At 37.3% G+C, this 26987-nt stretch overlaps 1 protein-coding gene across 1 annotated transcript in view; it reads right to left on the reverse strand.

Annotated features, from left to right (window-relative positions):
• Positions 1 to 26987, reverse strand: part of clasp1a (cytoplasmic linker associated protein 1a) — a 52232-nt gene that overhangs the window by 20183 nt on the left and 5062 nt on the right. Inside the window, exons 3-8 of the mRNA XM_081369169.1 lie at positions 5442 to 5520; positions 4840 to 4943; positions 4155 to 4246; positions 3835 to 3910; positions 3510 to 3607; positions 626 to 780 (exon numbers count right to left, since the gene is read on the reverse strand). Coding sequence (XP_081225295.1) covers positions 626 to 780; positions 3510 to 3607; positions 3835 to 3910; positions 4155 to 4246; positions 4840 to 4943; positions 5442 to 5520 — 604 coding nt within the window. The remainder of the gene's footprint in view (positions 1 to 625; positions 781 to 3509; positions 3608 to 3834; positions 3911 to 4154; positions 4247 to 4839; positions 4944 to 5441; positions 5521 to 26987) is intronic.

Consider the following 26987-nt stretch of genomic DNA (forward strand, 5'->3'; position numbering starts at 1 on the left):
TGACCTTAAGGCACTGACCAGAAGAAATGAACCAAAGAAGATTTTTATGTCAAAGGAGGAGGAGCCTCAGAGCACACCTACCTATTAAGTAATCGCCACGGACCATTAGTAGTTCGAAAGCGTTTTCTTTTTCGTATATTTTGCTTTGGCAAGCTGTTTCGAACTCCCAAAATGAACACAAAACGAACTTCGTTTTGGCCTGATTTTGTTATAAATGACATTAGAGATGCGCGGATGGGCTATAATTTCATCCGCAACCGCATCACAAAACTCATCATCCGTCCGCCATCCATCCGCACCAACGTTTTTGACCAATTATCAAAACCGCACCCGCCCACCATCTGCTGAATGTATACATATATTTTTCATTTGATTGGTTAATTTGAAACCGCCTGCCACCCGCCCGAATTTAATTAAAATAATATTTTTCGTCACGTCATCCGCCCGATCTGCGGTTTATCCGCGGAGTCCGCGGCTGTAACCGCCAACCGCGCATCTCTAAATGACATCACACCAGTTCATTCTTCGATTTCGCTTGAAGTATATTGGAGGTTTACAAATCAGTGACTTACGAGGTTCCATTTCATTTAGGATGATGTAGGGAGTAGAACTAGGTTTTAGAAACAGCCAGGGTAAACATCCCCGCTATGATGTTTAAAAGCCTTTTTGGACTTTGAATTCTTGGAATTTCCAAATATAAAGCTCCTACCTGAACCTGATGAGGGGATCATGTTCCCGGATCTTTGGACTTCATCAAATCTGCTGAAAATTACATTCAACCTGTAAAAAAAGAATAAATCCAAAGTTAAACATTGCTCAGTTACAGGAAAAACAACTCCTCCTAGAAATGCAAGTTTTCCAATATGACCCCCACTGTACGCAACACATTCCTCAGAAACAGGTGTTGCAAATCTAACAGGAAACAGTCTCAGCAAGCAGGGTAAATGTCTATGAAATGGAAATACCTTTCATTTGGTCACTCCCATTGTCCTAAAGTACCTCCTGACTACACTACACTACTACTTAAACTATTAGCTATAGACATAATGATATGATGACCTAACTCATAAAATATGGACAACAGACAATAAATATCTGGTTGTTTAACATGTCGGGTCAGGCGGCCTAAATGGCTGGTTCAAGGGCAGAACAAGCGAAAATGAGGACCAGACTTTTTGCCGTTAGCCGCAAGTCGAGACTGGCTGTGATGTAACAATTGATGTGACACGTTTCAGCAAGGATGGTTTTGTGATCCTGTCAGTGTAATGCAAGCTTTGCACCAACTATATTTGACCTCGCACTTGCAAACCCGCAAGTCCAGAAGTAAGTGTAATCTATTAGCCAATCATAACAGAGGTCAATTATACATTTTAAAGGTATAGCAGCTAAAACAAAATCTTGCTTAAGGGTCAAAGAGATGGTTGTGTACAATAATACTATAATTAAATGAAAGAAAACATCATTAGTAGATCTCAGGAAAAATAAAAATGGTTTCAATTATGGTATGACTTCTTTAATGAAGCAACAATTTTGGAAACGCATGTGAAACCGAACCATGTAGTGCTGCTCCCTAAAACTCCTCCCACTGCGCATTCACAGAGCTGAGGATGTTGTCTTCCTGTAATACCCTCTGAGAATCCTTTATCCTGAACATTCCTCTCAGAAGACTCTCTGTGGGAGTCAGAGGCAGATCCCCAGAGCATCAAAGCTGATTCATGTTCTTTTGCCATGCTGAATCTGGACGGGCTGACACATCTCTGCCTTAGAGTGTGGCAAAGGATCAGTTTAGCTTCAAAATAGAGCTGGGCAATAAATTGAATATCCAAAATATTAATTATCTGCAGTGATATTTGCTGCTGATAAAAAAATAAGCAACATTGTGAATATTGTGATGATGTTTATGTTAAAAACTCCAACTGGCAAAGTCATTAAATTCCAACTAGGACGAGTGAGTAAAGTCTTGTAACATTAATGTTTAAGAGGGTGTTGTTCCCAACAATCATGCTGTTAGGATTTAATTTTAAATTAAGGCGTCCCAGCTGACAACGACTAACAAATGCAAACATTTAATCCTACAAGTCCATCATTTCTGCTTTACAAAGTGTTCCAAAACAGAATTTTGAATTGCAAATGAGATGGGATGCCCTTTATGCAATATGAGAGAAGTGAAAGTGTTGCTTGCTAAACCCTTCTTTACAATAGTGTTCAAAAGAGATTTCTTCCTCTATTAACTGCATCCAAGCAAACTGACTGTGTGCCTCTAAATTAAGCTGAGAAGATTTGAATTTCACATTCATGGCAGTCTATGAAAAAACAGCAACGCTGAAAAAACGTCAGGCTGTCAGTGTGCTTAATACTCAAAAAGTTCGGCTTGATTTATGCTAAATGTGGGTTTTAGCGAGAAAGCAATGAGGTTTTGATTCTTTCATAGAACCCTCCAAGGGCCATTTTAGTTTTGTGGTTATCATTTATAGAAACAGGATTTGATATAGACCCAAAGAATTTAGGCACAGATGCGCATGAAGCCAGCTGAGAGTGCAGCATGGAATGATATTAATCTAATAAATCAAATCTAATGAGCACAGCTCTCTGAAATGGAAAATAATTAGCATTAGCTTAAACTATTTTAGTTTGACCCAAATTATTGTGTTAATGATATTTGGTGAACTAATTCAAAGATACTGGAGTTGCAGTACACGTAGCTCGGCCAGGATGCTCACAAGCTAGTTGACGGTTTGACTTTGTGTCCGAAGTCACAGCAAACTGTTTTCCCCAGGCATGTTCCAAATGAGCCCTGCCTTTAAAGTCTTCAAACTATAACCACTGAGAAGATCACAGAAACAGATGCCTGCACGTTCCCTGGAGACATGGACAGAGTTTAAGGGGGAGGGACACCTAACAGATGTTACAACCAAATTCAGACCACAAGCAAATGCTGGCATGCCTTCCTCCTCTCTGTGCACTCAACTTCAGTCAGTTCTTGCTGTGGAGTATTATGGGTTATTGGGTATGCTTTTGCTTGCAGACTCAAACCTATAGAGCTGTTCTGAATGCTAGCTGTAAGGAAGTTTAAGCTGAATGACATAGTGTGCTATGAGCACATCATGTTAGTCGCTAAGAGCATATTAGTATCAAGTTAGATGGTAGGGCCTGATTCTGGGTCCGGAGGGAAATTAACATCTAATGACCTGTATGAAGAGCCACTTTACCCCCTTAAGTGAATACAAATCATTACAGAGACATTGGAGACATAAACGTGTTCACGCTGTTTAGAAACACTTACTAATTGGGATAAACATCTGTCTAGATTTATCAATGCCTGATAGAAGTAAATAAACAGATGCAGCATATATCTAGAGGGGAAAAAGTCCTCCAAATCATACAGATGAGTCCAGAATTAGAAAAGATTGCGAAGTGTCCTAAATACTCTAATAGTGTCAATGTAAAGTTGATCCATTGTCTGTGAATTGGTACCAAAAAAAAAGGAAAAAAGGAACGGAAGAGCTTACCTTGATTGCGGGAGTCCTTTTTTGCTAAGGTCAATCCTAACCTTCTCTCCAACATGTCTGTATATTTCCACAAGGCAGCTCATGGCCGCATCCCGAACCTGGGGAGATAATTGGATCTTATTTATTTGATTTTATCGGAATTTATTTGATCAAAACAAATATACGTTATCCTATTTCTTGTAACTGCTTATTAGAAACCACCACCAGAGGTCACTATAGCTTTGTGTAATGTTGTTAACATCATCTATTGTTCTGTAAAAAAAGCCATGTCATGCCGATTAATGTTGAATCTTAAAATGTATTCGATTACAACAAATGTGCATACCTGACTTGTAGGATCTCCGAGTAGATTACATATATGTGGTACAATTTTGCTCAGAGTCAAGCCTTGGGCACCGTATCTGAAAAACAGAAGTGATGGTGACAGGGAGGGCAGCATTAGTGCATCATGGGGGTTGAGGTATCTTTGCCAAGTCCAGCTTTAATGGCTTATCCTAGAAGAATGTGCAGCTACATTTTAATTTTACCAACTCAATATCTCTATTCAGCAGACAAAAATCAACAACAAGTGCAAACTGTCAATGTGAGCTGCGTTTAAAATGAATGAAACTACAACATCCAGACTGAGAGAACAATGCAACTTACGTGCTCAGAGTTGAAATGAGACAGAGACAGACTCCCTCTCGGGTCCGGTTGTTTTTGTGTTTGAAACCCCCCAACATTCTGTCCCATATGTACTGTAAAGACAATCTGAATTTAATACTTTCAATGTAATAGAATTAAATGGCATCTAATCTTATTAAGAGACATCCCATCAGCCTTTTCATGAAGCAAAGCGTTCAATTCATTAACTAAATTAAATTAAAACACCACAAAGGTGTCTCAGATGCAAAAGCCTCTAAGTGCCATCTGAAATTTTCTTCTAGAATGATCATTTTTATGAAGCTCGTATATTTAAGTTCAGCAATTTCACTTAAATGGCAATGAAAATAACCTATTAATTGTCATTTAAGTGAAATTACTGAACTTAAATATACAAGCTTGATAAAAATGATCATTCTAGAAGAAAATTTCAGATGGCACTTAGAGGCTTTTGCATCTGAACTCTTCACTTCTAAATGGAGGAGGTTGTTCAGTCTTTACATTACAAATATTGTTCAGGCTGTAATAACACTGTAGCACAAAGACATAATACGCAGATGTATGTTTGCAGCCATAATGCACTCTATTCAGGAAAGCACAACAGGACCTGCAGTGTCAGCTTGAGAATGGCGAACATCCAGGAATTTATATTTAAGGCTAAATAAAGACAAAAACCACCTCTGACTACCTGAGGTGAAGCTGATTGCTCCATGATCTTCAGCAGCAGGATTTGATCTTGGTCTCTGACTTGATCTTTGGCATCGCCCAACCGATCTATCAAGCTGGGTAAAACTGGAGATGGAGAAAATAAAAATTAAAGATAATAGGGATGTGCAAGTATATTTTCATTATTGATTTACTAACTTATTAAATAGTAGGTCTTAAGGAAGCTTCAAATAATTAGAGACTGGAGAAGATTCAGATTATGTAATAATGAGTCAGAAGTCTGAAAGTGATTGTCTTGGAATTCATTGATGAATGCAGTGAATTTGTTACAAAAGTGATGTTTGATGACTGCAGCAGCGATGCTTTACAGCGGATGAATTTTAAGAAGCAACTTCTAAAACCGTTTCAGTGAATGCTGACAGTTCCAGCACTTAAAGCACAGCACTCTGTCAGCACACTGAAATCTTCATTTGTCCCCTTTAAAGCAAAAATAATGATAAAAATAAATCTTTAAAAGTTTCTTTACTATATTCTTCTATATAAACTAACATGAAGGCCTTATTTCTTGTGGTAATCAAATATGAAATCTGAATTTTTATACACATTAGATTTTAGTAATCCTACCTGTACCAACATGGTGCCGAAATCGGTCCTGTAATCTTGTCACTAAGGCAGATAGTAGGTCAATTCCCAACAAAGCCAACTGAAGATGGAAAAAAAACATTAGATCAAACAGAGAAAAATACATTTAAATCTGAATATTATTACAATACACAAAATTCTTTAATAAGCTCAATTAACATACAATGTTACAATATCATTGTCAATTCAAAGCATCACAAAGAAAAGAAAACGGAAACAAGAATGTACAATTAATTAAATGACCCCACCTCCCAACAGTCTGAATGAGTAGATCAAAGGATTATGGGTAACAAACTAGACAGAGTCTGAATGAGCAATGCCGCAAACTATGTGTTATAGAAAAACATCCTAAATTTCAGATGAATCCAAAATAATATACTTCCAAAGTACTCCAAGTATGGCTATACACTAGTATTAGAATTATTACACATTAACATATTACTCTAAAAGTTGTATGTAAATATGATACTTCAAGCTGAATTCAGAAACACATACTAGTTTACTACTAATTTTACAATACATTTCTATGGCAGAAGTAGTAAGAGTAGTAGAACTAGTCGGAAATGTGGTTCCGAATTCAGCAATAGCGTCTGAATGAATAGTGCAAAGGATTCTTATAGAAAAGGTTAGGTAAATCCCAAACATCTCATTTATGTTACTCCTTTCTCAACCTTTTATGACAACGCCATCAGCGTTCCTTTCCAGTAAAGTACTATTAAACATGTTTCCTTGCAATGGTCAACAATTTGGTTTCATTTTTTATTCAGAGAGAAGATTGTCACAAATCAACTGGACTGCATACGTCACACCCAAAACCTTAACTTTCCTTGTTATGGGGTTGAGACTTGAGAACTGTTCAATGACCGTCATATCAACACAATCACAGTTTTCTGACTTCTTAAAGTCAGATAATGGTGCAATTTTTGGCACCCCTCTACTACGTCAAATGAAAATGTAAAACCTAAATCCAAACACAAGTTCCAGTATAGTGTGGGACTACTTGTATTGTCTTACCAATGGAAAATAAGGGGAGTGTATGGGAAACCGGTTTGAAAACAGTCATTATTTTAGCAATTTACTTCAATGTGTAATTTCACTTTTAAAGTTTATCTCCTGTCATTTGTTTAGTCTTGCCCTCTCGATTTATGTATTTAAGCAGCTAGGCTTGACTAGATCTACTCTATCTAACAAAGTCTTAATCCTTTGTTCTCACCCATACAGAAAATGACTGCAATCATGCTAATGACACCATTGAAATAAAGGACTGAAACACAGACAAATCACATCAGCTGAGGTGGAGAGTATGAAATGCCTTAGAGGAGGTTTAGAAAAGGCAAGTCGTATCATGAGGCGCAGGGTAGCTCACAGCTGATTTTTTAGCCCTATTCACACGGGATAAGTATTACCTGGTGACCTCTAGTCATTTGTAATAATTGCAGAGGTTGTCTGTGACCTTAATCCCGTGCGAATCGGCCATGTCTGTAATTTGTAAAGTAAAAATTCCCCTGCAAATGACCTAGGCCTACCATATTTCGCCGAACACCGAGGTCCTGTGATAATATTAGTCCCGTGCGAATCAGCATCTCTGTGATTTGGCAAGGTCGTTTATAATTCTTTCAAGGTTTTTGTTTCCTGTGCGCTTTTTTTATCAATCTTTCACGAAGAAAAGATGAATAAAAGTGTTTTGATACTATGGAGTTTGGAGTGTTTTGATAGAATTTTGGGTGCTGGGTCATATCGCTATACACCATACGATACAACTATACAATTTCAGAAAGAGAAAGCTGAAAACCATCAGAAGAGCAAAAAAAAAAAGAATGATTAGATGGAGATGAATGACATGTATAGCAGCATGCGGTAAGGAACATTCTTCTGTTTATGATATATCATACAGTTAGACCTATAATTACGACAAGACATTTCCAAGCAATAGCCTAATGACATCATATCCGGGAGATAAGTCAGTAAATTCGAGTAAAATCACAGGCTTCGCTTATCCCGTGCGAATGCGTCAAATTTCTAAATCACACGAGGTCCCCAGGTAATACTAATCCAGTGCGAATAGGGCTTTTGTTGTCCTTTTTGCATACTAACATTTGCATAACCCACAGATATAAACAGATTTAGCCACTTCCAGCTTTCATAAATATCATTAAAAATTTGGGGTCAGTATGTAGGCCTAAGCCTTTTTTAAAGAAGGAGGAGGCGGTGGCATTAATACTTTTATTCGGCAAGTATGCATTAAATTGATCAAAAGATTTCTATTTCAAATAAATACTTTCTATTCATCAAAGAACCCTGCCAAAAAAAGCAGCATTTTAAGCAGCACAACCTTAACATTTGATGAACTATTTCTTGAGCACCAAATCAACATATTACAATGATTTCTGAAGGATCATGAGACAATGAAATAATGGCTGCTAAAAATTAAGCTGTCATCACTGGAATTATTTAGATTTTAAAATATATTAAAATAGAAAAAAGAAAACTAATATTATAAATATTATACATACACACATAACATGCATACATAACATGCATACATATATATATATACATATGGGTAAATATGTATATACATGCTTTAAAGTTTTAGAATGCAAAATGAAACCGCAATCTTCACTTGCTAAAAGATAAAGCACATTAACAAAACAGCATCAGCAGATCTGAATGCAAGGCAAGGCTTAGAGGGGAGTTGGGCTTCTTTCTGCCTGATGAAAAGATTCCAGGAGGTTATGAAGATCTGACCACACCCACTATTTAACCGAGCACCTCCCACTCCCCACAGAGAGACAGATGGATCGTAAGCCCGCCTGCTCCCAATGTGCAACATAAACCATCTTCTCACCAGCGACCTGCTTCAGACCGTCTTAGGCTGCCAAATTTAAACATACCCCATCCCGCTATTTATATCTCTCCTATCCACCACAGTCAAAGAAAGGAGCCAAGGACTATTGTTTTCCTTGCTGAGCTTTTGTTTCATCTCTCTGTGCCTTATTTTGCTCCATTCCTTCCTCGGTTTCCTTCTTAATTGCTGATAGGAAATACACAGGAGCGTGATCGATCATTCCAGTTTCTGCTCAAGGCTCAAATCAATACCAAAATAAAATCTTACGTAAGTCTAGGGGCTCCGTCACACCTGGTGAGACAAACGGTGGATAACAGGAGAGAGGAGGAGAGGAGAGGAGGTTGCATCTGTCAGAACACACTAACGAGAGATCTGTTTCACAGACTTGTGCTCATTCCCCCGGTTTCGCCGTCTACAACAATGTGCATTGCCTTGCTGATCAGCCGAACACCACCTGCACATCCCTCACTATGACGGGGTGCTCAACCGTTTGGTGCACGGCCCATTTTTAACGGGCTGATCACATAATGTAATACCTTCATCACATAATTATGTTATCCACTTTAGAATGTTACTGATGGCAAAATACATTTTAATTTGACCACAATTTCATTACTACTGACTTTTCTTGCATCTTGCACCCTGAAAGCATAACTCATTCTGCCTGATTATCTAACTTGGATTAATATTTGTTTCTGATGGAATCTGTTAGAATTGAGTTCACCATTGCACCTGGTTTGTTATAGCCTACATTTTATGGTAATATTTTAAAAGCTAATGACAAACTGCATTTTCTTAGCTGACTAACGAGTTTTGAAAGGCTTTTTCTGAGGTAAATGTAATTTTGCGTGACATTGTTTAAAAATTGACGTCTTTCGGCAGTTGAAAACCGGATTAAGAAATTGCATGTGACATGGATTTTGGTAATTTGTACTGTATTTCAACATACTGATGCTGTTAGCAGTAACTATTATTGTGTTTATTTCATGCTGTAACTAGTATTTTTGTTAAATAATACATTAAATTTCAGTTTTTTTTTTCCCAAACCCTATCGTATACCCCCAGAACAATTGTAATATATGATACGTCCAGCATCGGACCATTCTGTGATACTTTAGCGTCTTTTGTAAAAAGCTTGATGCTAGTTGCTATTCACTGATATTATATGGACGAGTGTGAGAGAAATCTATTTTTTTTTTATTCTTCTTTTGTGGTCTGAAAGAGAACGAAGGGCATTCAGCATTGGAACAACACAAGGGTGAGTAAATGATTACTTAATTTTCATTTAAGGGTGAACTAACCCTTTAACCTGTTTCTCAATATGAATGTATTTTTTAAATAAATCAGTCATGTTTTTATGACAGCCACCATTTAAATGTTATTATAAAAAAAAAGTAGAAATATAATTATGTCATTAAAAATGTATTAAAACATTATTATTAAAAAAAACTTCCTTATGTGTAATTTACAGCATTTACTTTCAATACTATAGTATGTACCAACTGACTCCCTGTACAGTTTACAGCATTAGTTTAGAGATATTTTTTCTTTGAGGAAATTTTCCATAGTGTACCAAACAGGCCCCAATTAATCGATACTGAATCGAATCGTGAAATAAATAAAAATATAAATTTTTACAAAAAAAAAACAAGATTCCAGAATGATGTAGCTGGTAAAATAAGCTTGTAAAAGCTGAACTCAAGTTAACTTTGTTTCATTGCCAACCATCGATCATTATGTCAACTTGAATCAAGCATCTAGATTTGCTTCTATGCAGGATTTGTTCATTGATGTTAGCTTTGTAAGTATTCTCTGTGGTTTTCCATGAGTCAGGAAGAACAGCTGGGATGGAGTCAACAGGCCCAGACATAGATGCAAGAAATCAACATAAACCTGCTCTCTATGTCATGGGCCATAATTATTATTATTATTATCATCATCATCATACCTGCAACTGCACTACCACCAAGATAAAGTAATTGGTGTGCACTCTGCATTAGCTTTGTATTTTAGAGGGATTGTGAGTTCAAAGGCTTTTTATTAGATAAGGTGGTCTCAGGTCAGTGTTTGAGGGAGATTCAAGGCCATCTGTAATATAAGACTAATGTTGCACCACAGCTGTTCTCAAGCAGTAGAGTGGCTTCCTGAGTCACTGATAAAAAGGCCCGAGGGATGGCAGGTCCCGCTAAGAGTAGTCTGAAAAGAGAAAACGCCAATGATAATCCAGGATAAATAGAAAGTCATAACACAGAAGCAGCACAGCAGAAGAAACACACATCACCAGACGCTTTTCCTGCTTGAATTTCTCTTGAGAAACATTTGAAATGAGAAGCCTGGCTCATTCTACCCAATATAAATGCCTCCCACTACACTTTTGTTATTTCTGACTAGTATTGGGTCTGGCTCTGTTATCAAAGAGCACAGTCACGTTCTCTGAGATGAGAGCATGTTTCGCTGCTCACAAGAGTTCTTACGAGAGCTGCCAAATAACTCCAAATCACACACACATTATAATAACCATAAAAGTAATCCATGCAACGTGTGTGCTATATTTTGAAGCCATATGATAGTTTTGTGTGAGGTAAAAAACTGAAATTAAAAGTAATTATTTACTTCACTTTACCTAAAAACTAAAAATCAGATCATTAGCTAAATCAGGGTTTCCCAAATGGAGGTTTGAGGGGGAACTGCAAGGGTTCTTGAGTTGATGAAAAGCAAATAATTAGTTAAATCATAAAAATGTAATATACAGGACTGCACAATTATTCAACAGAAAATTAAGTCACCTTCATTTATATAGCACTTTGTACAATACAGATTTTTTCAAAGCGGCTTTACAGTGATAACAGGAAAATTATGCATTTCGGCTGTCAGTTCAGTATTATTGTAAAGATCATCAATTATTAAATTAGTTCATTTCATCAATATTCTTATCTTAGTGTGATTTTCAAACCGCAAAAGGTTGCGATTTAGTCTGGTGCACTGCATGTTTCAGAGTGAAGCATGGCTCTGTGTTCTTTTACACACAAGCAAGTTATAATCCTAAATTCACAATATTTTATAACTGTATTAAAGGGTTAGTTCACCTAAAAATTAACATTCTATCCTTAATTATTCAATCTCATCCAATGTCATTCCAAACCCGTCAACTTTTTTTCATCTTCAGAACACAAATGAAGATAATTTTAATAAAATCTGCATCCACTGACAGCCTACGCAATTACCACTTTCAAGCCCCAGAAAGGTAGTAAAGACATCATTAAAGTAATCCATGTGACTCCACTGGTTTAGCCTCAAGTTTATGAAGCAATGCAAGCGCTTTGCGCAAACATACCACAAGATACCACTTTACTTACAAAATATTAATCTCCAATGCGAGTTCACAAGAGCACCACAACACATGCATGTTGTGGTTTTACGTGAGAGCAGATTCTTTGTAAATAGTGGCAAAAGTGGCAAGAGTTTTTTTTTTTGCACAAACAAAGCACTTGCCTTTTTAGTAGTAACGTTTACTAAACAATGACTTAAAGGTCAATGAACAGTCTTTCAACGAAACGAAATCTTGAGGGTTTAACATTGAAAAGTGAAGAATTTGAGAAATTTGTCTACAACCTGTAGCATAAAAAATAATTATTACAATGATCAAATATAATTTTTTTTATTACAATAGTAATAGACTTTAAATCTCAGAGGGTACTTTTATTAAAAAAAATAAAATAATTCAACAATCCCTGGCCTAGATCCATGTAAGCTGTTGGACCAAATATAGCATCTCTAATAGATGATATTGGCTATGGCTAGGTAACTAAAATCACATAAGGGGAGCGGTTAAGATCTTCAGAGAGCTCATGGGACTGATTACTGCAGGCATGATCTCGATAAAAACAACATGCACAAGCCACGAGCTGAACCTAAGCTGGCCTACATCAAAACACAAATCACTGCAACCTCACAAGGACCTGTTTACTGTGTGACAATAGGGCTGAAAAGTTATACAAGCAAGCACAACCAACAAGCTACTGAACAATAATAGTGTAAGTAAACTACTTAAAATTTAAAATGTGAGCGAGGCAAATTTTTGTGACCTGCATGACCACTATTAAACAGCATCCATATTTTAACATGCATGAATCGAGAAAGCTCATCATCACTGCTGCCCTGATCTCAACCCCATCACCTTGCTTTTTATGTAAGAGAGAGAACACACAGCACTGTCCAGACACAGACTGTCCTCACAGAGATCACTGCGGTTCACTGAGCTCAGAACTCTCTACAGGCTGTTTAAAACCTTCATCCAGATTGCTGGAGACAACAACACTCTTGTGCACAGCACTGAGCACACTTTCCTCTGTGAAATGAAAAAAACATTACATTTTAAATCTCATTACATGTTGATAATAACATAAACATTGAAGCTTTTCAAGTGAACCAGTCCTACAGCACACTAGTAATGGCGTCAGTAAGACACTGTGCTCATAAAACAGCACATTTTCAGAAAACAAAAACAACTCCTGCAAAAATACCCTGAAGGAAAGAAGAAACTTCATTTTCTGAACATTAACCCCTTACAAAGTACTATGATGGTACCATGGGACAGTGACTGTATCAGATGGTACACTGATTTCTAGGGATGTCCCGATACCACTTTTTCACTTCCGATACCGATACCGATGCCGCAGCTTTGGCTATTTGCCGATACCGATATCAATCCGATATTTTTATTTTATGCTTGAACTAATACTAATAATAATAAAATATAATGGAAGCACTTTGCTCAATTAGCCACATAAAAACATCTCACTCAAATGGAGAACAAATTCTTCTCCAGTATATAGTCCACAACAACAGCTGATAATGAAAGACTGCCAGCCTTTATTCAAAAGACCTTGAGATATGTTTGGTAACCTGAATGAATTTAAAATTAATTTGCTATATTTCAGATCAATATATTTGTTTCCTTAAAATTTTAATTAAATTTAACTTTATTCTCATCTGAATTATAAATAATTTATTTCTGTTTAAAATAATAATACTTTTAAAAACACATTTGATTTTCTTTTTTATTCAATGTAGAATGTGTAACTTAAAAATAAACAGATGAGTGCTCTGTTTTAGGACAAGAAATGAAAACCAATGCAATGATGAATGTCCAAAAGATGAGATCATTTTTGCTTTTAAACAGCGAGTGTGTGTGTGTGTGTGTGTGTGTGTGTGTGTGTGTGTGTGTGTGTGTGTGTGTGTGTGTGTGTGTGTGTGTGTGTGTGTGTGTGTGAGAGAGAGAGAGATTTTGGTTGGGTGACAGTTACAGTTTGACAAGAGTTTACAGTTTGACAAAAGCACAATGTTGTGTTTTACACAAATATAAGTAGGCTAAACACTTTTTGCAGTTTTAATGATGTCCTGTATGAAAATGACGGAGTATGTTTTTGTGTTTCTACTGTTCGATCGCGCCCGTGCCTCTCTCTCTGACACACACACACTCCAGCATTGCAATCTTGACATCGCAGCCTGTTCATTTTGCTGCGTTCAAACCAAATGCGAATAGAGCGTCAAATTTGCGTCTATCGCGTCTAGTTCGACGCTTGAACAGTTTGAATCCATTCGCGCGTCCAAAGCGAATAGGACGCGCGCACACATATAATGATAAAGTGAGCGTTTGAAGCGATGTAGACGCGCGTTCAGAGCTAAGGCGGGCTACAGATTAGGTGTCCCTAAAGAACCCGCATATGCACGTATCTAACAGTAATGTTAGTTCCGTATTACATTAATTAATGTGCACGTGAGATTTATTTATTTTTATACCGTGAATTCTCTGTGTAAATCCATGCACCGAACGAACGTTCAGTGTGAATACCTACCGTTCCACCCCTAATGGGTATCGGATCATAGGTATCGGATACATTTTTTTTCTCCCCTCCGATATCCGATCTAGCATTTTGGGCCAGTATCGGCACGATACCGATGCCGTGGATCGGATCGGGACATCCCTACTGATTTCATAGTCCTAAATAATTAGATATTTTTAAAAAAAAGATGACAATGGTACTACCCTGTTACTTTTTTTGTTAATTTGTAAAAAGACATAAAAATTTACATTAAGCTGTGGTAACCACAGAAAAGGGAAAATTAATTCACGTTCAATAATAATAATAACGAATAATATCAACAAAATCAGGAACGCACAATACATTTCTAACATATTAGACAATATATCAGAATTTTGTTAAAGGCCCTACAGGACATTTAATTGGGAATGTCCTCCTGATATTCTAATTTATATTTAACAATCTAGCATTGACAGAATATGAATCTTTAACAACATTAATACTTTAATAATCAGTTTAAATGTAATCTTTAGCAAATCTCAAAATCCATTAGGCCTATGTTGTGATGCCCAAGTTGAACTTTACTTTAGAAGTTTTAAAATGATAAAACATTTATTTATTTTGACAAAATAGTGTAGTATTTTATTATTGGCCATGACATGCAAATAAATAATCAGCTTATCACCAGTATTTAATATCAGTGCAGCCCTATAAATCAGTCAATGTTGCTGTGCAAGTAGACAGACAAAGGCCATCAAAAGTCAAGCAGCATCAACTAGGTCTATGACAACCCTAGCATTTCCTTTTTCCTCACAATAACATGCCACACAAGCCTACACTTAGTGGTCAGAGGAAACTTTCCAACTACTTAGAATATCCACTCAAGAATGTCCTTGGGGCGAAGCGGGGGCCATCCTGACACAGCGAGAGAGGAATGTGGACAAACCTTGCCAACAAAACGGGAACCTGACGGAGGCAGAACAACTACAGCTGATATCCAGCAAAGAGCAGTTCCTCTTATCAAATATACACATGCAGCTTTGATGACAGCAGGTGCTGACCAGTGCAGGATATCTGAAGTCGGCTGAGTGTGCACGAGTGTAGCGTGTGCCAAAGGCAACTTTCTCTAATCCATCAAATTGCTGGGGTGTCCAAAGCCAGTGTGTGTGGTCTGTTACAGTATTGGTAAAAAGGCAAGAAATGTAAGCAAGTGTGATTCCATTTTTAGATTCACTCTCTAAATAAGACAAATTGTAAGACTCCAGCAGTGTGAGAGAGGGGGTGGATCAGTGAAAGACTGTGGATACATGTGTAAATGTCAATTATATATAGTCTATTAAAAAAACATGTCTTCTTGACACTCTCACACTTCCAAGTCATGAGGAAAGAAGAGAGTGAAACTAGACTAAACAAAGACCAGACAAAAAGCTATATTCTAAAAACTGTACAATTTTCTAATTTTATAGTGTGTAATTCAGAATTGAATTAAGCATGCCATGTATTAGAAACTGGATGCAGAATAGTTAGAATTAGAGTTAAAAGAAGTACAAGTAACAAAAAGATTAATAGTTTTTTGAAAGAAAATTTGTACTTAATCTTATTAATATAATCTTATTTATATCTAAAATATGTTTACAACTGTACACATACATCAATTGATGAATCCTGGGGTGTTTCAGGTCTTTCAACATCATGTACCCTCCTCTATATTAGGGGTTGAACAACCTTAGATTTATTGAAGTAGACAATTATGCGACTAGTCAAGTTGACGTTGACTAATCGCTGATGACGTCATTAATAAAAACACAAGAAATGGGAATGATTTGCAAGTTGCAACATGCCCTAATTTGCAACTACAGGCTAAAGTTTATGAATAAACTTTGTTGGCTTGAGAAGCCTAAAGCTCGAGCAGAGACTCGACCTCGAGTTGCCTTGTGCACAGCTGCGGCATGTCAGACCACAACCCACAAGGCTATTGCTCCTACATAAGAGCTTATTGTTATCAGTCATTTTGTTTATGGGTCATTATATTTCTAACAGATTTCGTCTTGTTCTAAATCAGATACAAATAAAGTAGTACGATTACATTTATCTGAATGCATAAGTGAGAGCGATTGCATGTGTGAATTAATCCTATTAGTGTCTGTGCAGCATCTCTACTAATAGCGAAGCTGTGGGTTTTAGTTATTTCAAAAAACTTTTCAGTTAAGCCATTTTTTATTGATAAATCACAGGACAGCTCCTGGATGTTTCTGTGTGTGTGTGATCTGCATGTGATGTGTGAGCTACTGTCTGTGTTACAATGTAGCAGCACATTAGTTTAGAACAGCGATTAACTTGTCTGTACAATAAACGATTTAAAACCTGCATTCATCCAATCAATATTGAGTATCTAGGGTATATATGTTCATAGAGGGTATAAACCATAGACTGTAAAAAAAGATGGACAACGCCCTTCACTCTCTTCCATTGGTGAAAAGTGAAGCCGCCAAAGTCCTAATATGGCGCTGACATCTTGCGCAGATTTGGGACCTGCTTCTGCGTAGTAGTGAGCAGGAAGTAAAGTCGTGATATCCCGCCCTCACTCCCATAGAAACGGTTTATAATTTATTTATTTTATTTTTATTTAAAGTGTAATTTGATTGTTTAGTTTCCATCGTGTCCATAAGACTTCATGGGGAGGCGGGCTTATGTAAATCTATGGGACTTTTTGGGAGTTTCGATCACAATTTATACGAAAACCAGTTAGATATAACGCAGTAAGTCAGAACAGTCTGGGAGGTCTTCTGCCTGTTGTCTTCAGCAAGGCGGCTAAATGGTTAGTGTCAAAAATCACATGATCAGCGACTAGTCAACATCAAGCAAAGCGTCACGGCAGAGCATTCAAGTCGACTAGTCTGTGCAACCCCTATGCAAAATGTGTGTCACCCAGCCCTGCTTCTAAACTAGCTAGAATCAAAACAAAATTATTTTCAAATTGAAAGGGCGAGACGCTGTTCATGCATTTCAACAGAAAGCAGATTTATACCGTATGCTGTTCAACAAGGCAACCCCTAGGAAAACACAAAGATGATCAGGTTCCCTTATAACAGGTCTAACATAATAATGTATGAACCGGTACTCTAAAACAAAGCAAGAAAAATAAAAAAGGAGGAATTACTAGTAATAACAAACACAGAACTCTGTGTTCATCACTGAGAGGCACTGGAAGTGTTTTGGTGATTTGTGCTGTTGAAGGGCAGCTGAGTTAACAGCTCTTGACACTCCCTCCCCTCACGTCTACATCAGCACCTCTGCCATCCTCTCCATCTACCTGCTGAACTAAAATAAGACTGACAAGGAGATGTCTGCATGAACAACAAAGACGTGCGTTATCCTCAGCGATCAGATCAGCTGTATGGAAGGCTAAACTCTATATGGAAGTGAAGTTCAGCTCTATTTCCTTCATAAGCCTGGATGAGCTGATATGGCTCGTTGTCTTTTAATGCGGGCTGTTTGCGAAATACCATACCATGATCCTGACTACCATAGTACTGGGAAAGTGCGGTTTCACAACAATTTAACAAAGCAACTAAATAAGCAAAAGGTATATTTAAAATGTAAAACTTCATTTAACAATTGTAATTTCTACATACATTCTCATGATTCGTTCCTCTAGGTTTTCTGTAACTCTTCAGAAGGCGAAATTCAACAACCTGTTTTTGAAGTGTCTCTAAAAACCACTGAACTTTAGACAGAATTAACAAGAACAACAAACACAAAGAACGCCTGAGACAACTTTCTGTCTTTCAACACAAACAGCCTATTGTTTTCAGTAATGCGTAAAACACTGAAAAATTTACAGAATTTGACAGTGAAAATAGCTGCACTACATAGGCTAAGTGATAGGCTAAATCTATTAGTCAATCTATTAGCAAGAGTGTTTCATGCATCGTAAAGTGAGTGAGGGCAGATGAGTGGAGTGGAGGGTGGGCAAATGTACAAGGCAACGGTGTCTATAGTGTAAGTATATACTTATAATGTGTTCTGTTTAACAAGTAGGCCTTGATGGTTCAACATCAGTTTCAGATTCTGAAAGCAAACCAATGGAGGTCTGTGAGTAGGTTTACTGTGGCTATTCAGCACTAACAGACTTCATTAGACTTCATAAAGGGATGCATTGATAGAACACAATGGCAGAAAAGAGACAGACACACACAGAGTAGAGGATAGAGAGTAAGGAATAGAACAAAAGAAAAGGCAAAACATTTTTTTAGAAATCCAGCACAAACAATCTGGTAGGATTTCAAAAGGCCAAACAATCTTTATCAACATAAAATCTGCTGAAACAGAATATAAAAAGGCACAAATGGTATCTGCTGAAGCGTTCCAATTCTGCACCAAGCTTTCTGTGTGCACTAATTCTGTGTGGGCCTGCCGATAGTATATTTGCTATTGACAAATGTGAATCTCTGGCCCTGGCAGGAGAATTATATACTATGGGATGACACCTTAACTCTACCACCCACTAAACACTAAACCCTCTTTTATGTATACAAGTAAAAAAAAAATCAGCTAAATGCAACAAATCATGTAAAAATGTATCATCTTTTATTGTAATATTAAAAGGTACAACATGTAAGATTTTTGTAATAAAATATCCAAAAATCACTTGCACACTGTGATATATTTCCTGCAGTTGTGCACTTACAATATCCCAAAAGTTCCCAAATATTTCTAATAAAAAAATAAATAAATAAAAAAAAAACGTAATATAATATCTGCGTTATCCCTGGTTTCCGCTTGTACTGCCATAGTAACCATGGCGACAGACGTGGACAACTGCGTTACGTCTAGCAGCACGCTCACGCTGTTGTTGTTTCGTTCAAACATTATGGACCATGGCAAGCAGAGTTTGGGGCAAAAGGAGAAATAAAACTAGGATCAATATCGGCGTGGCGTTTTCGAGATGCCGAGAGCTCCACATCCGCGACTAACTTCGACTTGCCGCTGATATCTGTCTCTCATTAACAATCGCGACCTTCTTCATTCCAGTCATGTTAAAAAACATCAATGTATCCGCTCATCCATAAACATTATTAGATCCATCAGCATGACAAAAAGTTCCATAATTCCGCTTATGCGTCATCAACCTACGCCTTTGTTATTGTAAGAGGTTAGCGACCCCTTAAAATGACATATTGTAGCTTTAAACAACATTTTATCAAACTTTGATAATTTCCTTCATCTTTTAAACAACTGAGAAGATGGTGTCAAACTACATTTTATAAAAATGACCAGTCAAGTTTATAATATTACACCAGTCACCAGCATATCAGAGTCAAAAATACAGGGACTCATCTCAAGATCTCTCATTTAACAGTTCATCTATTGCCAAAATTATGAGAGAAAAAAAAAGTGCTTTTAAAAGGTAAAGGTAAATTGTGATGTCAAAAATCCCATTGAAAGACACTGTTTGCATGCGTCATAAGAGAAAAAAATAGCATTCATCCAAACCTTGTGCTTATATAATAACCACCATGAAAAACGAGAGAATTTGCACAATTAGGCACAATGAACTCTAAAAACTATAAAACTAAGTGGTTATACATCAGTAACAGGAACTGCAGATCATAACTGTATTTTTTCTTCCAACACAAAAACAAACAATGGCACTGTTGGCACATGATGAGTTATTATTATCTCATACAAGCACATGCAAAGGCTTATTCAGTGTACAGAAGCCACTCATTCAGTAAGAATGACAAAAGCACAAGGCCGGAGATGGGTTACATAAAAAGAAAGCTCTATTTCCCCCACAATTTAGTAAGGCAATACATCCGTACACAAACCCACAGGCTGCTTTCTTTATGCTCAAGCAGTGGAACAGTACATCTAATGCAGTGGAATTGAAAAGAATCAAGCACGGGAAAAACTGCACCTTTGGGATGTTGTTCACTTGTTCACATGACACGTGCAATAAAATGTCAACCAAAATAAATAAAAACAACTAAACAAATACAGTGAGGAAAATAAGTATTTGAACACCCTGCTATTTTGCAAGTTCTCCCACTTAGAAATCATGGAGGGGTCTGAAATTGTCATCATAGGTGCATGTTCACTGTGAGAGACATAATCAAAAAAAAAAAAAATACAGAAATCACAATGTATGATTTTTTAACTATTTATTTGTATGATACAGCTGCAAATAAGTATTTGAACACCTGAGAAAATCAATGTTAATATTTGGTACAGTAGCCTTTGTTTGCAATTACAGAGGTCAAACGTTTCCTGTAGTTTTTCACCAGGTTTGCACACACTGCAGGAGGGATTTTGGCCCACTCCTCCACACAGATCTTCTCTAGATCAGTCAGGTTTCTGGGCTGTCGCTGAGAAACACGGAGTTTGAGCTCCCTCCAAAGATTCTCTATTGGGTTTAGGTCTGGAGACTGGCTAGGCCACGCCAGAACCTTGATATGCTTCTTACAGAGCCACTCCTTGTTTATCCTGGCTGTGTGCTTCTGGTCATTGTCATGTTGGAAGACCCAGCCTCGACCCATCTTCAATGCTCTAACTGAGGGAAGGAGGTTGTTCCCCAAAATCTCGCAATACATGGCCCCGGTCATCCTCTCCTTAATACAGTGCAGTCGCCCTGTCCCATGTGCAGAAAAACACCCCCAAAGCATGATGCTACCACCCCCATGCTTCACAGTAGGGATGGTGTTCTTGGGATGGTACTCATCATTCTTCTTCCTCCAAACACGTTTAGTGGAATTATGACCAAAAAGTTCTATTTTGGTCTCATCTGACCACATGACTTTCTCCCATGACTCCTCTGGATCATCCAAATGGTCATGGTCAACTTAAGACGGGCCTTGACATGTGCTGGTTTAAGCAGGGGAACCTTCCGTGCCATGCATGATTTCAAATAGGGCTGGGACGGTATGGATTTTTTCTTACCGCGGTTGAAAAGCAAGAAATTCCCGCGGTATTGCGGTAAACCGCTTTAAACCTCAACCCCCCTCCCCCAGGTTTTTTTTTCTGCGACGTTGCGGCTGGAACAACAAACAAAGTGTGGCAATGATAATCTCAGGTAGTGTTTATGTGCTTTATTTAATGTTAAAAGCATGCAATGTGACTTTGAATATCGTTCAGTGCTCCAGCTTTGTAGCTGTAAAAGCAACAATGGATAATTCACCTCAGATCTTGAAATTAAAGAAATGGAAACAAGAACGTTCAAACTGTGAACATACAAGTGTATTCTTTGACAAATATTGTTTTAGTAACTCAGTAGCCAATGTATTTTTAATAATGTTTAAATGGTGTAATATTTGTGAATTTGATATTATGTAGCCTACTTATCCATTTTCTTGCAAGTGCCGTCAAGATTACTCTCTGGTGCTGTGAGTGTGCACTTGCAATTAAAAGCTGAGGTCCTGCTTTTACTTTTTTTTTACGGTGCGGCTTGGACGCGGCGTCCGTCGAAAATAGACTAGGCGCCTATCTTTAGCGAAGCGGCGCGGAGAGACGCTTCTGAAACGCGCCGCGTCGTGGCTGTTAACACAAGCATTGACTAGAGTGGGCGCGATCAGCTCCGGTAGCCGCGTCGCAGGCGTAACGCGGCACAGAGTGTAAATAAGGGGTTATATAGTCAATAGCCTACGAATGGAATGTTATTATGTGTCATGGAACAACTTGCGAAAGGTCGGATTTGCTCCATCTTTTGATGATAAGTTTTGTTTAGAAAACCTTGAATCCATGTAAGACACAATGTTATTAGACACAATCCATGTCATTAGAATCAATGAATCCATGTCATTAGACACAACGTGAACACATGTGAAGGCCAGTGTTTTTTTTTGTTGTTTTTTTTTGTTTTGTTTTTGCTGTGATGACGGTGACGAACTCAAACCCGCGGTAGGCGTCACGTGACCGCGGTATTGCGGTAATGCGGTAACCGTCCCAGCCCTAATTTCAAACCATGACGTCTTAGTGTATTACCAACAGTAACCTTGGAAACGGTGGTCCCAGCTCTTTTCAGGTCATTGACCAGCTCCTCCCGTGTAGTTCTGGGCTGATTTCTCACCTTTCTTAGGATCATTGAGACCCCACGAGGTGAGATCTTGCATGGAGCCCCAGTCCGAGGGAGATTGACAGTCATGTTTAGCTTCTTCCATTTTCTAATGATTGCTCCAACAGTGGACCTTTTTTCACCAAGCTGCTTGGCAATTTCCCCGTAGCCCTTTCCAGCCTTGTGGAGGTGTACAATTTTGTCTCTAGTGTCTTTGGACAGCTCTTTGGTCTTGGCCATGTTAGTAGTTGGATTCTTACTGATTGTATGGGGTGGACAGGTGTCTTTATGCAGCTAACGACCTCAAACAGGTGCATCTAATTTAGAATAATAAATGGAGTGGAGGTGGACATTTTAAAGGCAGACTAAACAGGTCTTTGAGGGTCAGAATTCTAGCTGATAGACAGGTGTTCAAATACTTATTTGCAGCTGTATCATACAAATAATCATATATTGTGATTTCTGTTTTTTTATTTTTTTAGATTATGTCTCTCACAGTGGACATGCACCTACGATGACAATTTCAGACCCCTCCATGATTTCCAAGTGGGAGAACTTGCAAAATAGCAGGGTGTTCAAATACTTATTTTCCTCACTGTATATACACTGCCAGTGGGTGGTGAGGGATAGGTTCACACACACAGACTCAATACACAAACAGAAAAAGTCCTGCAGTGCACCTTGTCATAACTTGCAAATCTTTATTCAATTGTTTAAAACAACAGGTTAATGTCTGAAGAAGGTCTTTAACTCAAATGTTTAAGAAAACATTTTATCAATTCAAATCTATTGGCAATTATAGAAATTTACTTTAGACCTTGACAATAATGCAACTTGGTAGAAGATAAAACGATGTACTAAACTCTCTAGCCTAATTATTTAAGCAATAAATATTTGAGAGGTTAAAAACTGCAGGAGTCTAAGGAGAGAGGAGAAGAGAGGGCAACAGCTGGGCAGAGAGACAGAGGTGGAAGACTGCCAACTAAATCAGAGTCTCGTCTTCAGGAAGCTTTAGTAGCTAAGAGAGACGCTCTACAGCAGCCGCTCGCAGCATGCAGTCATTCCCCCACTGTACTCCGGTATCCCATAACCCCCTGCATCATGGCGCTCTCCTGCCGCCAGCCTGGCTGTGTGCACATCACACACACGCACGTACAAGCCATCACACTGCATAAGGGAGGAGGGCTCACGCAACATGCAGGAACAACACAGCTCCGGCAGTGCTGGGGTATTTAAAAAGAGAGGATGGAGTGATGGTGGAGTAAGGTGAGGAGACAGAGACTATGGGAGCTTGAATAATGCATACTGACAGAACAGGAAAAGCATGAAAAAAAGAGAGGGAAAAATCCATGAGAACAGGTCAAAGAGACGGTGAAGAGATGATCAGCCGATGGATGCACTGCTATTTAATTCAACTGAAATGTGCTTGAGTATTGCTGATCTTCACTTCTAACTATTTACAAAAAAAGTAGCATTGTGCTTTTATTATGTTTAGCATTCAAGAAATATGAGATTTTAATGACTGATCATGATGCCATTGCCAATAGAAATATATAAAGACCAGGGGTGCAGATGCTGAATGTAAGGTAGATTTAACAAGTTTACCCAAAAATGACATGAAGGTGAGTAAATGACAGCAAATTGGATGTACACAAAACTGCTGATATGAAATACACAATTACTGGTGTCAGTAAGATTCTTTAAAGTCTTTTTTGCTCACCAAGGCTGTAAAAACAGTAATATTGAGAAATATTAAAATAAATGTTTTTTTAAATATACTTTAAAATGTAGCCTAATCTGAATTTTTAGCAGCCATTAATTCAGTCTTTAGTGTCACATGACCCTTTAGAAATCAAGATCAAGAAACTATTTTTATTATCAATGTTGTGCTGCTTAATATTTTTGTGAAAAACCGTGATACTTTTTCAGGATTCTTTGATGAACGTTCAGAAGAACAACAATCTTACTGACCCCAAACATTTGAATCAGAATGGTAGTGTATCGTACACAATAATTATTTAAAATTCATTAACGATGTTGATAATATTATTGGCCTTGCCTTATATCAGACAATCACTATTTGTGAGCACTTTTTTATTTACTAAAAATCCAAATGAAAATATTTGCATTCAAAAACACTTTAACACCATTTAATTGTAATCCAATGTCAGATTTTTCCTAAATTCATTCTCGCACACGCCGAAAGCATGATGACATAATGTGCAGGGTCCACCTACCAAATATAGGATGACTTCTCAACACGACATTCCGGCGCATGCTGACTAAACAAACGTTACAAGAGGTTATGCGGCCTACTAAACCTTGAGCCTTGCTCAAATGACAACAGCAACATTCTCCACTACAGCGCTTCAAAACAAGGCATGATGCTGATAAATGTTTAACTAACATGAACACGTTTTGAACCAATGTCATTGCCTGTCAGTTTACTACATGTCCTAAGCTCCTCTTATTCATGTTTAAAGAAAACTATAAGTAAGCCAGTGGCAGCATGACTACCTAAAAAGCTTAAACACTGATGAATTCAAAACCATTAGATTTGAGGTTTTGTTTGGTGTTGCTGCTAGTGGCACAAAAGTTACTTCAAACCCATTTTATTTCCATAATGTGACATTTCAGAATAAAAGGGGATATTGAATGAGAAAGAATGCAGGGTGGGACTTGACTTTATCTGTTGGTAATTGATTAGATCGGGAAAAGTATTTTCTATTGTTTTCCTTTGAAATAATGTGTGCATCGTTCACAATAAGACCAGGGCTGCATTTCCCAAAAGCATTATAAGCATACGTCACTCACAGAAACTATTGGCATCATGGTCTCTGATCAACTCAGGATCATGATGCTTTTGGAAAACACAGGCATGTGTATGAAAATCTGGTCAATTTCCTATGGATTAGTTCAATTTTATTCCACAAAATTATTTTGTCAAACTTTAAACTTAGATCTGTTGTAGTTAGAAAACACTAAACCGTTTACAAACAGTTTTGGGATATGGAGAACCGTTAAAAAGACAGAAAATTATTAAACGTTTTTGTTGGATGCAAAACATAACACTTAACAATGGTTAAAGGGAGGTGCCGTACACAACAGCTGATTTCTATGAGAGTCACATCTACACCCCACTGTTATAAAGTCAAGGGTGGTTGAAAGGTCTTACAGCACCAGCATGACAAAAAATGACAGTCTCTTGCCCTCCATTTTCCTCTCTCTCACGAGTCGGCCACATTTCCTCTGTAAGCTGCTTAAAGACAGAATATTCTGCTGTTCTTAAGCAACTTGAGTGGTTTGCTGCAGACAAACTTGAAATTCATTTACAGGACTGGTTGACAGATATCAGCTCTGACTGTGTAGAACCATAGATGTGAGCCATTCAATTAAACTGAGAATGCCTGAATTTGAATTGAGTTAGAATAGATATAGGCTAGAAATGTAGCCTAATTCAAATGAAAATGTCTATAATTTATATTGTTGTAATTGTAATTTATCAGAAAAAAAATCATTGTTTTATTAGAATTTACTCATGAACATGTCATACACATACAAAGGGTGCCAATAATTCTAAACTGCCTTTAATTGCATTTTATCAATAACCAGTACAGAAAAACCAGCATAGAATTGAGGAATTATACAATTGTTTTTACAAATATAGCCTACTATTAGAACATTTGTATGGATTTAGCTCAATATATCATATAATCAACATTCAATTACCGGTATATTAATTAATGTTATATTACTTTTAATAATATTAATTAATATAATATTATATATTAATTAATTTATTTATATAATTAATCTGAAAAAAAAATTATGTTGCTATATGGCAAAATAAAAATCTGCCTTGATGACTGCATGTATGATATAATTCTACTAATTACAGAATGAAGTCAACATTAATGATTACATTTATTCTGGACTTTTAGTTGCAATAGAATAAATTCCTCTTCCTGTCAATTCCGATACTGTATGGTGTGTCAAATTCAATACAAATTCATAATGAACTCAAATTGAATTATTAAATGCTGAATTTTGTCCATCCCCATTACACCTCAGTAAATAATTAGGCCTAACTCACTAATTAAAAAAAAAAAAAAAACCTGGGCAGAGGCAGAAACTTTGGGTTAAGATGAAGAGACAATGAATAGCTGATTTATAGGCAACATCTAGAGTCTTAGTGCTACATGTAGATCCTGCATGGTAAGAAGCGTTGAGAGCGTGTTGTCCTTCACTGGCTAAACAGTTCTTTGGATTGAAAGTCTAGACTGCATTCACAATCATTTAAACATCATTGTGGTGCAAACATGCCAGTCCATGATTTGCTCTTTAATAAAGCACAAAAGGCTTTAATAATCAGTTTTAAGCTGTACAAAAACACCAATAGAACCACAAAAACTTTTAATTCTGGTAAAACCTATCATGTAATGGGGTTATCAGAACAGTGAAGGAATGACCACAACCAAGAGAACAAAACCTTTTCAGTGTTTCCCACAGACTTACACTCTATTTGTGGTGTATACTTCACTTGGACTAATTATAATGATTATATTATAATTATATTATAATCTATTATATGTATTATAATACTATAATACAAAACACAAAAATATGCTCCAATGCAAATATTTCAAATTGGGAAATACTTTATTTACATAATTAAACATCTCCCCCACACGACAGCCTTACTATTTATGGCACATTTTGCACCCTTTGTTTGAACACGCTATTTTACGGGGCTTTCAGAAAAATATTCTAATGCGCTTTCATAAGGGAATCTCTCTCTTCATTAT

This window comes from Scardinius erythrophthalmus (assembly GCF_964197995.2).
Source record: "Scardinius erythrophthalmus genome assembly, chromosome: 6".
NCBI classification, from domain to species: Eukaryota; Metazoa; Chordata; class Actinopteri; order Cypriniformes; family Leuciscidae; genus Scardinius; species Scardinius erythrophthalmus.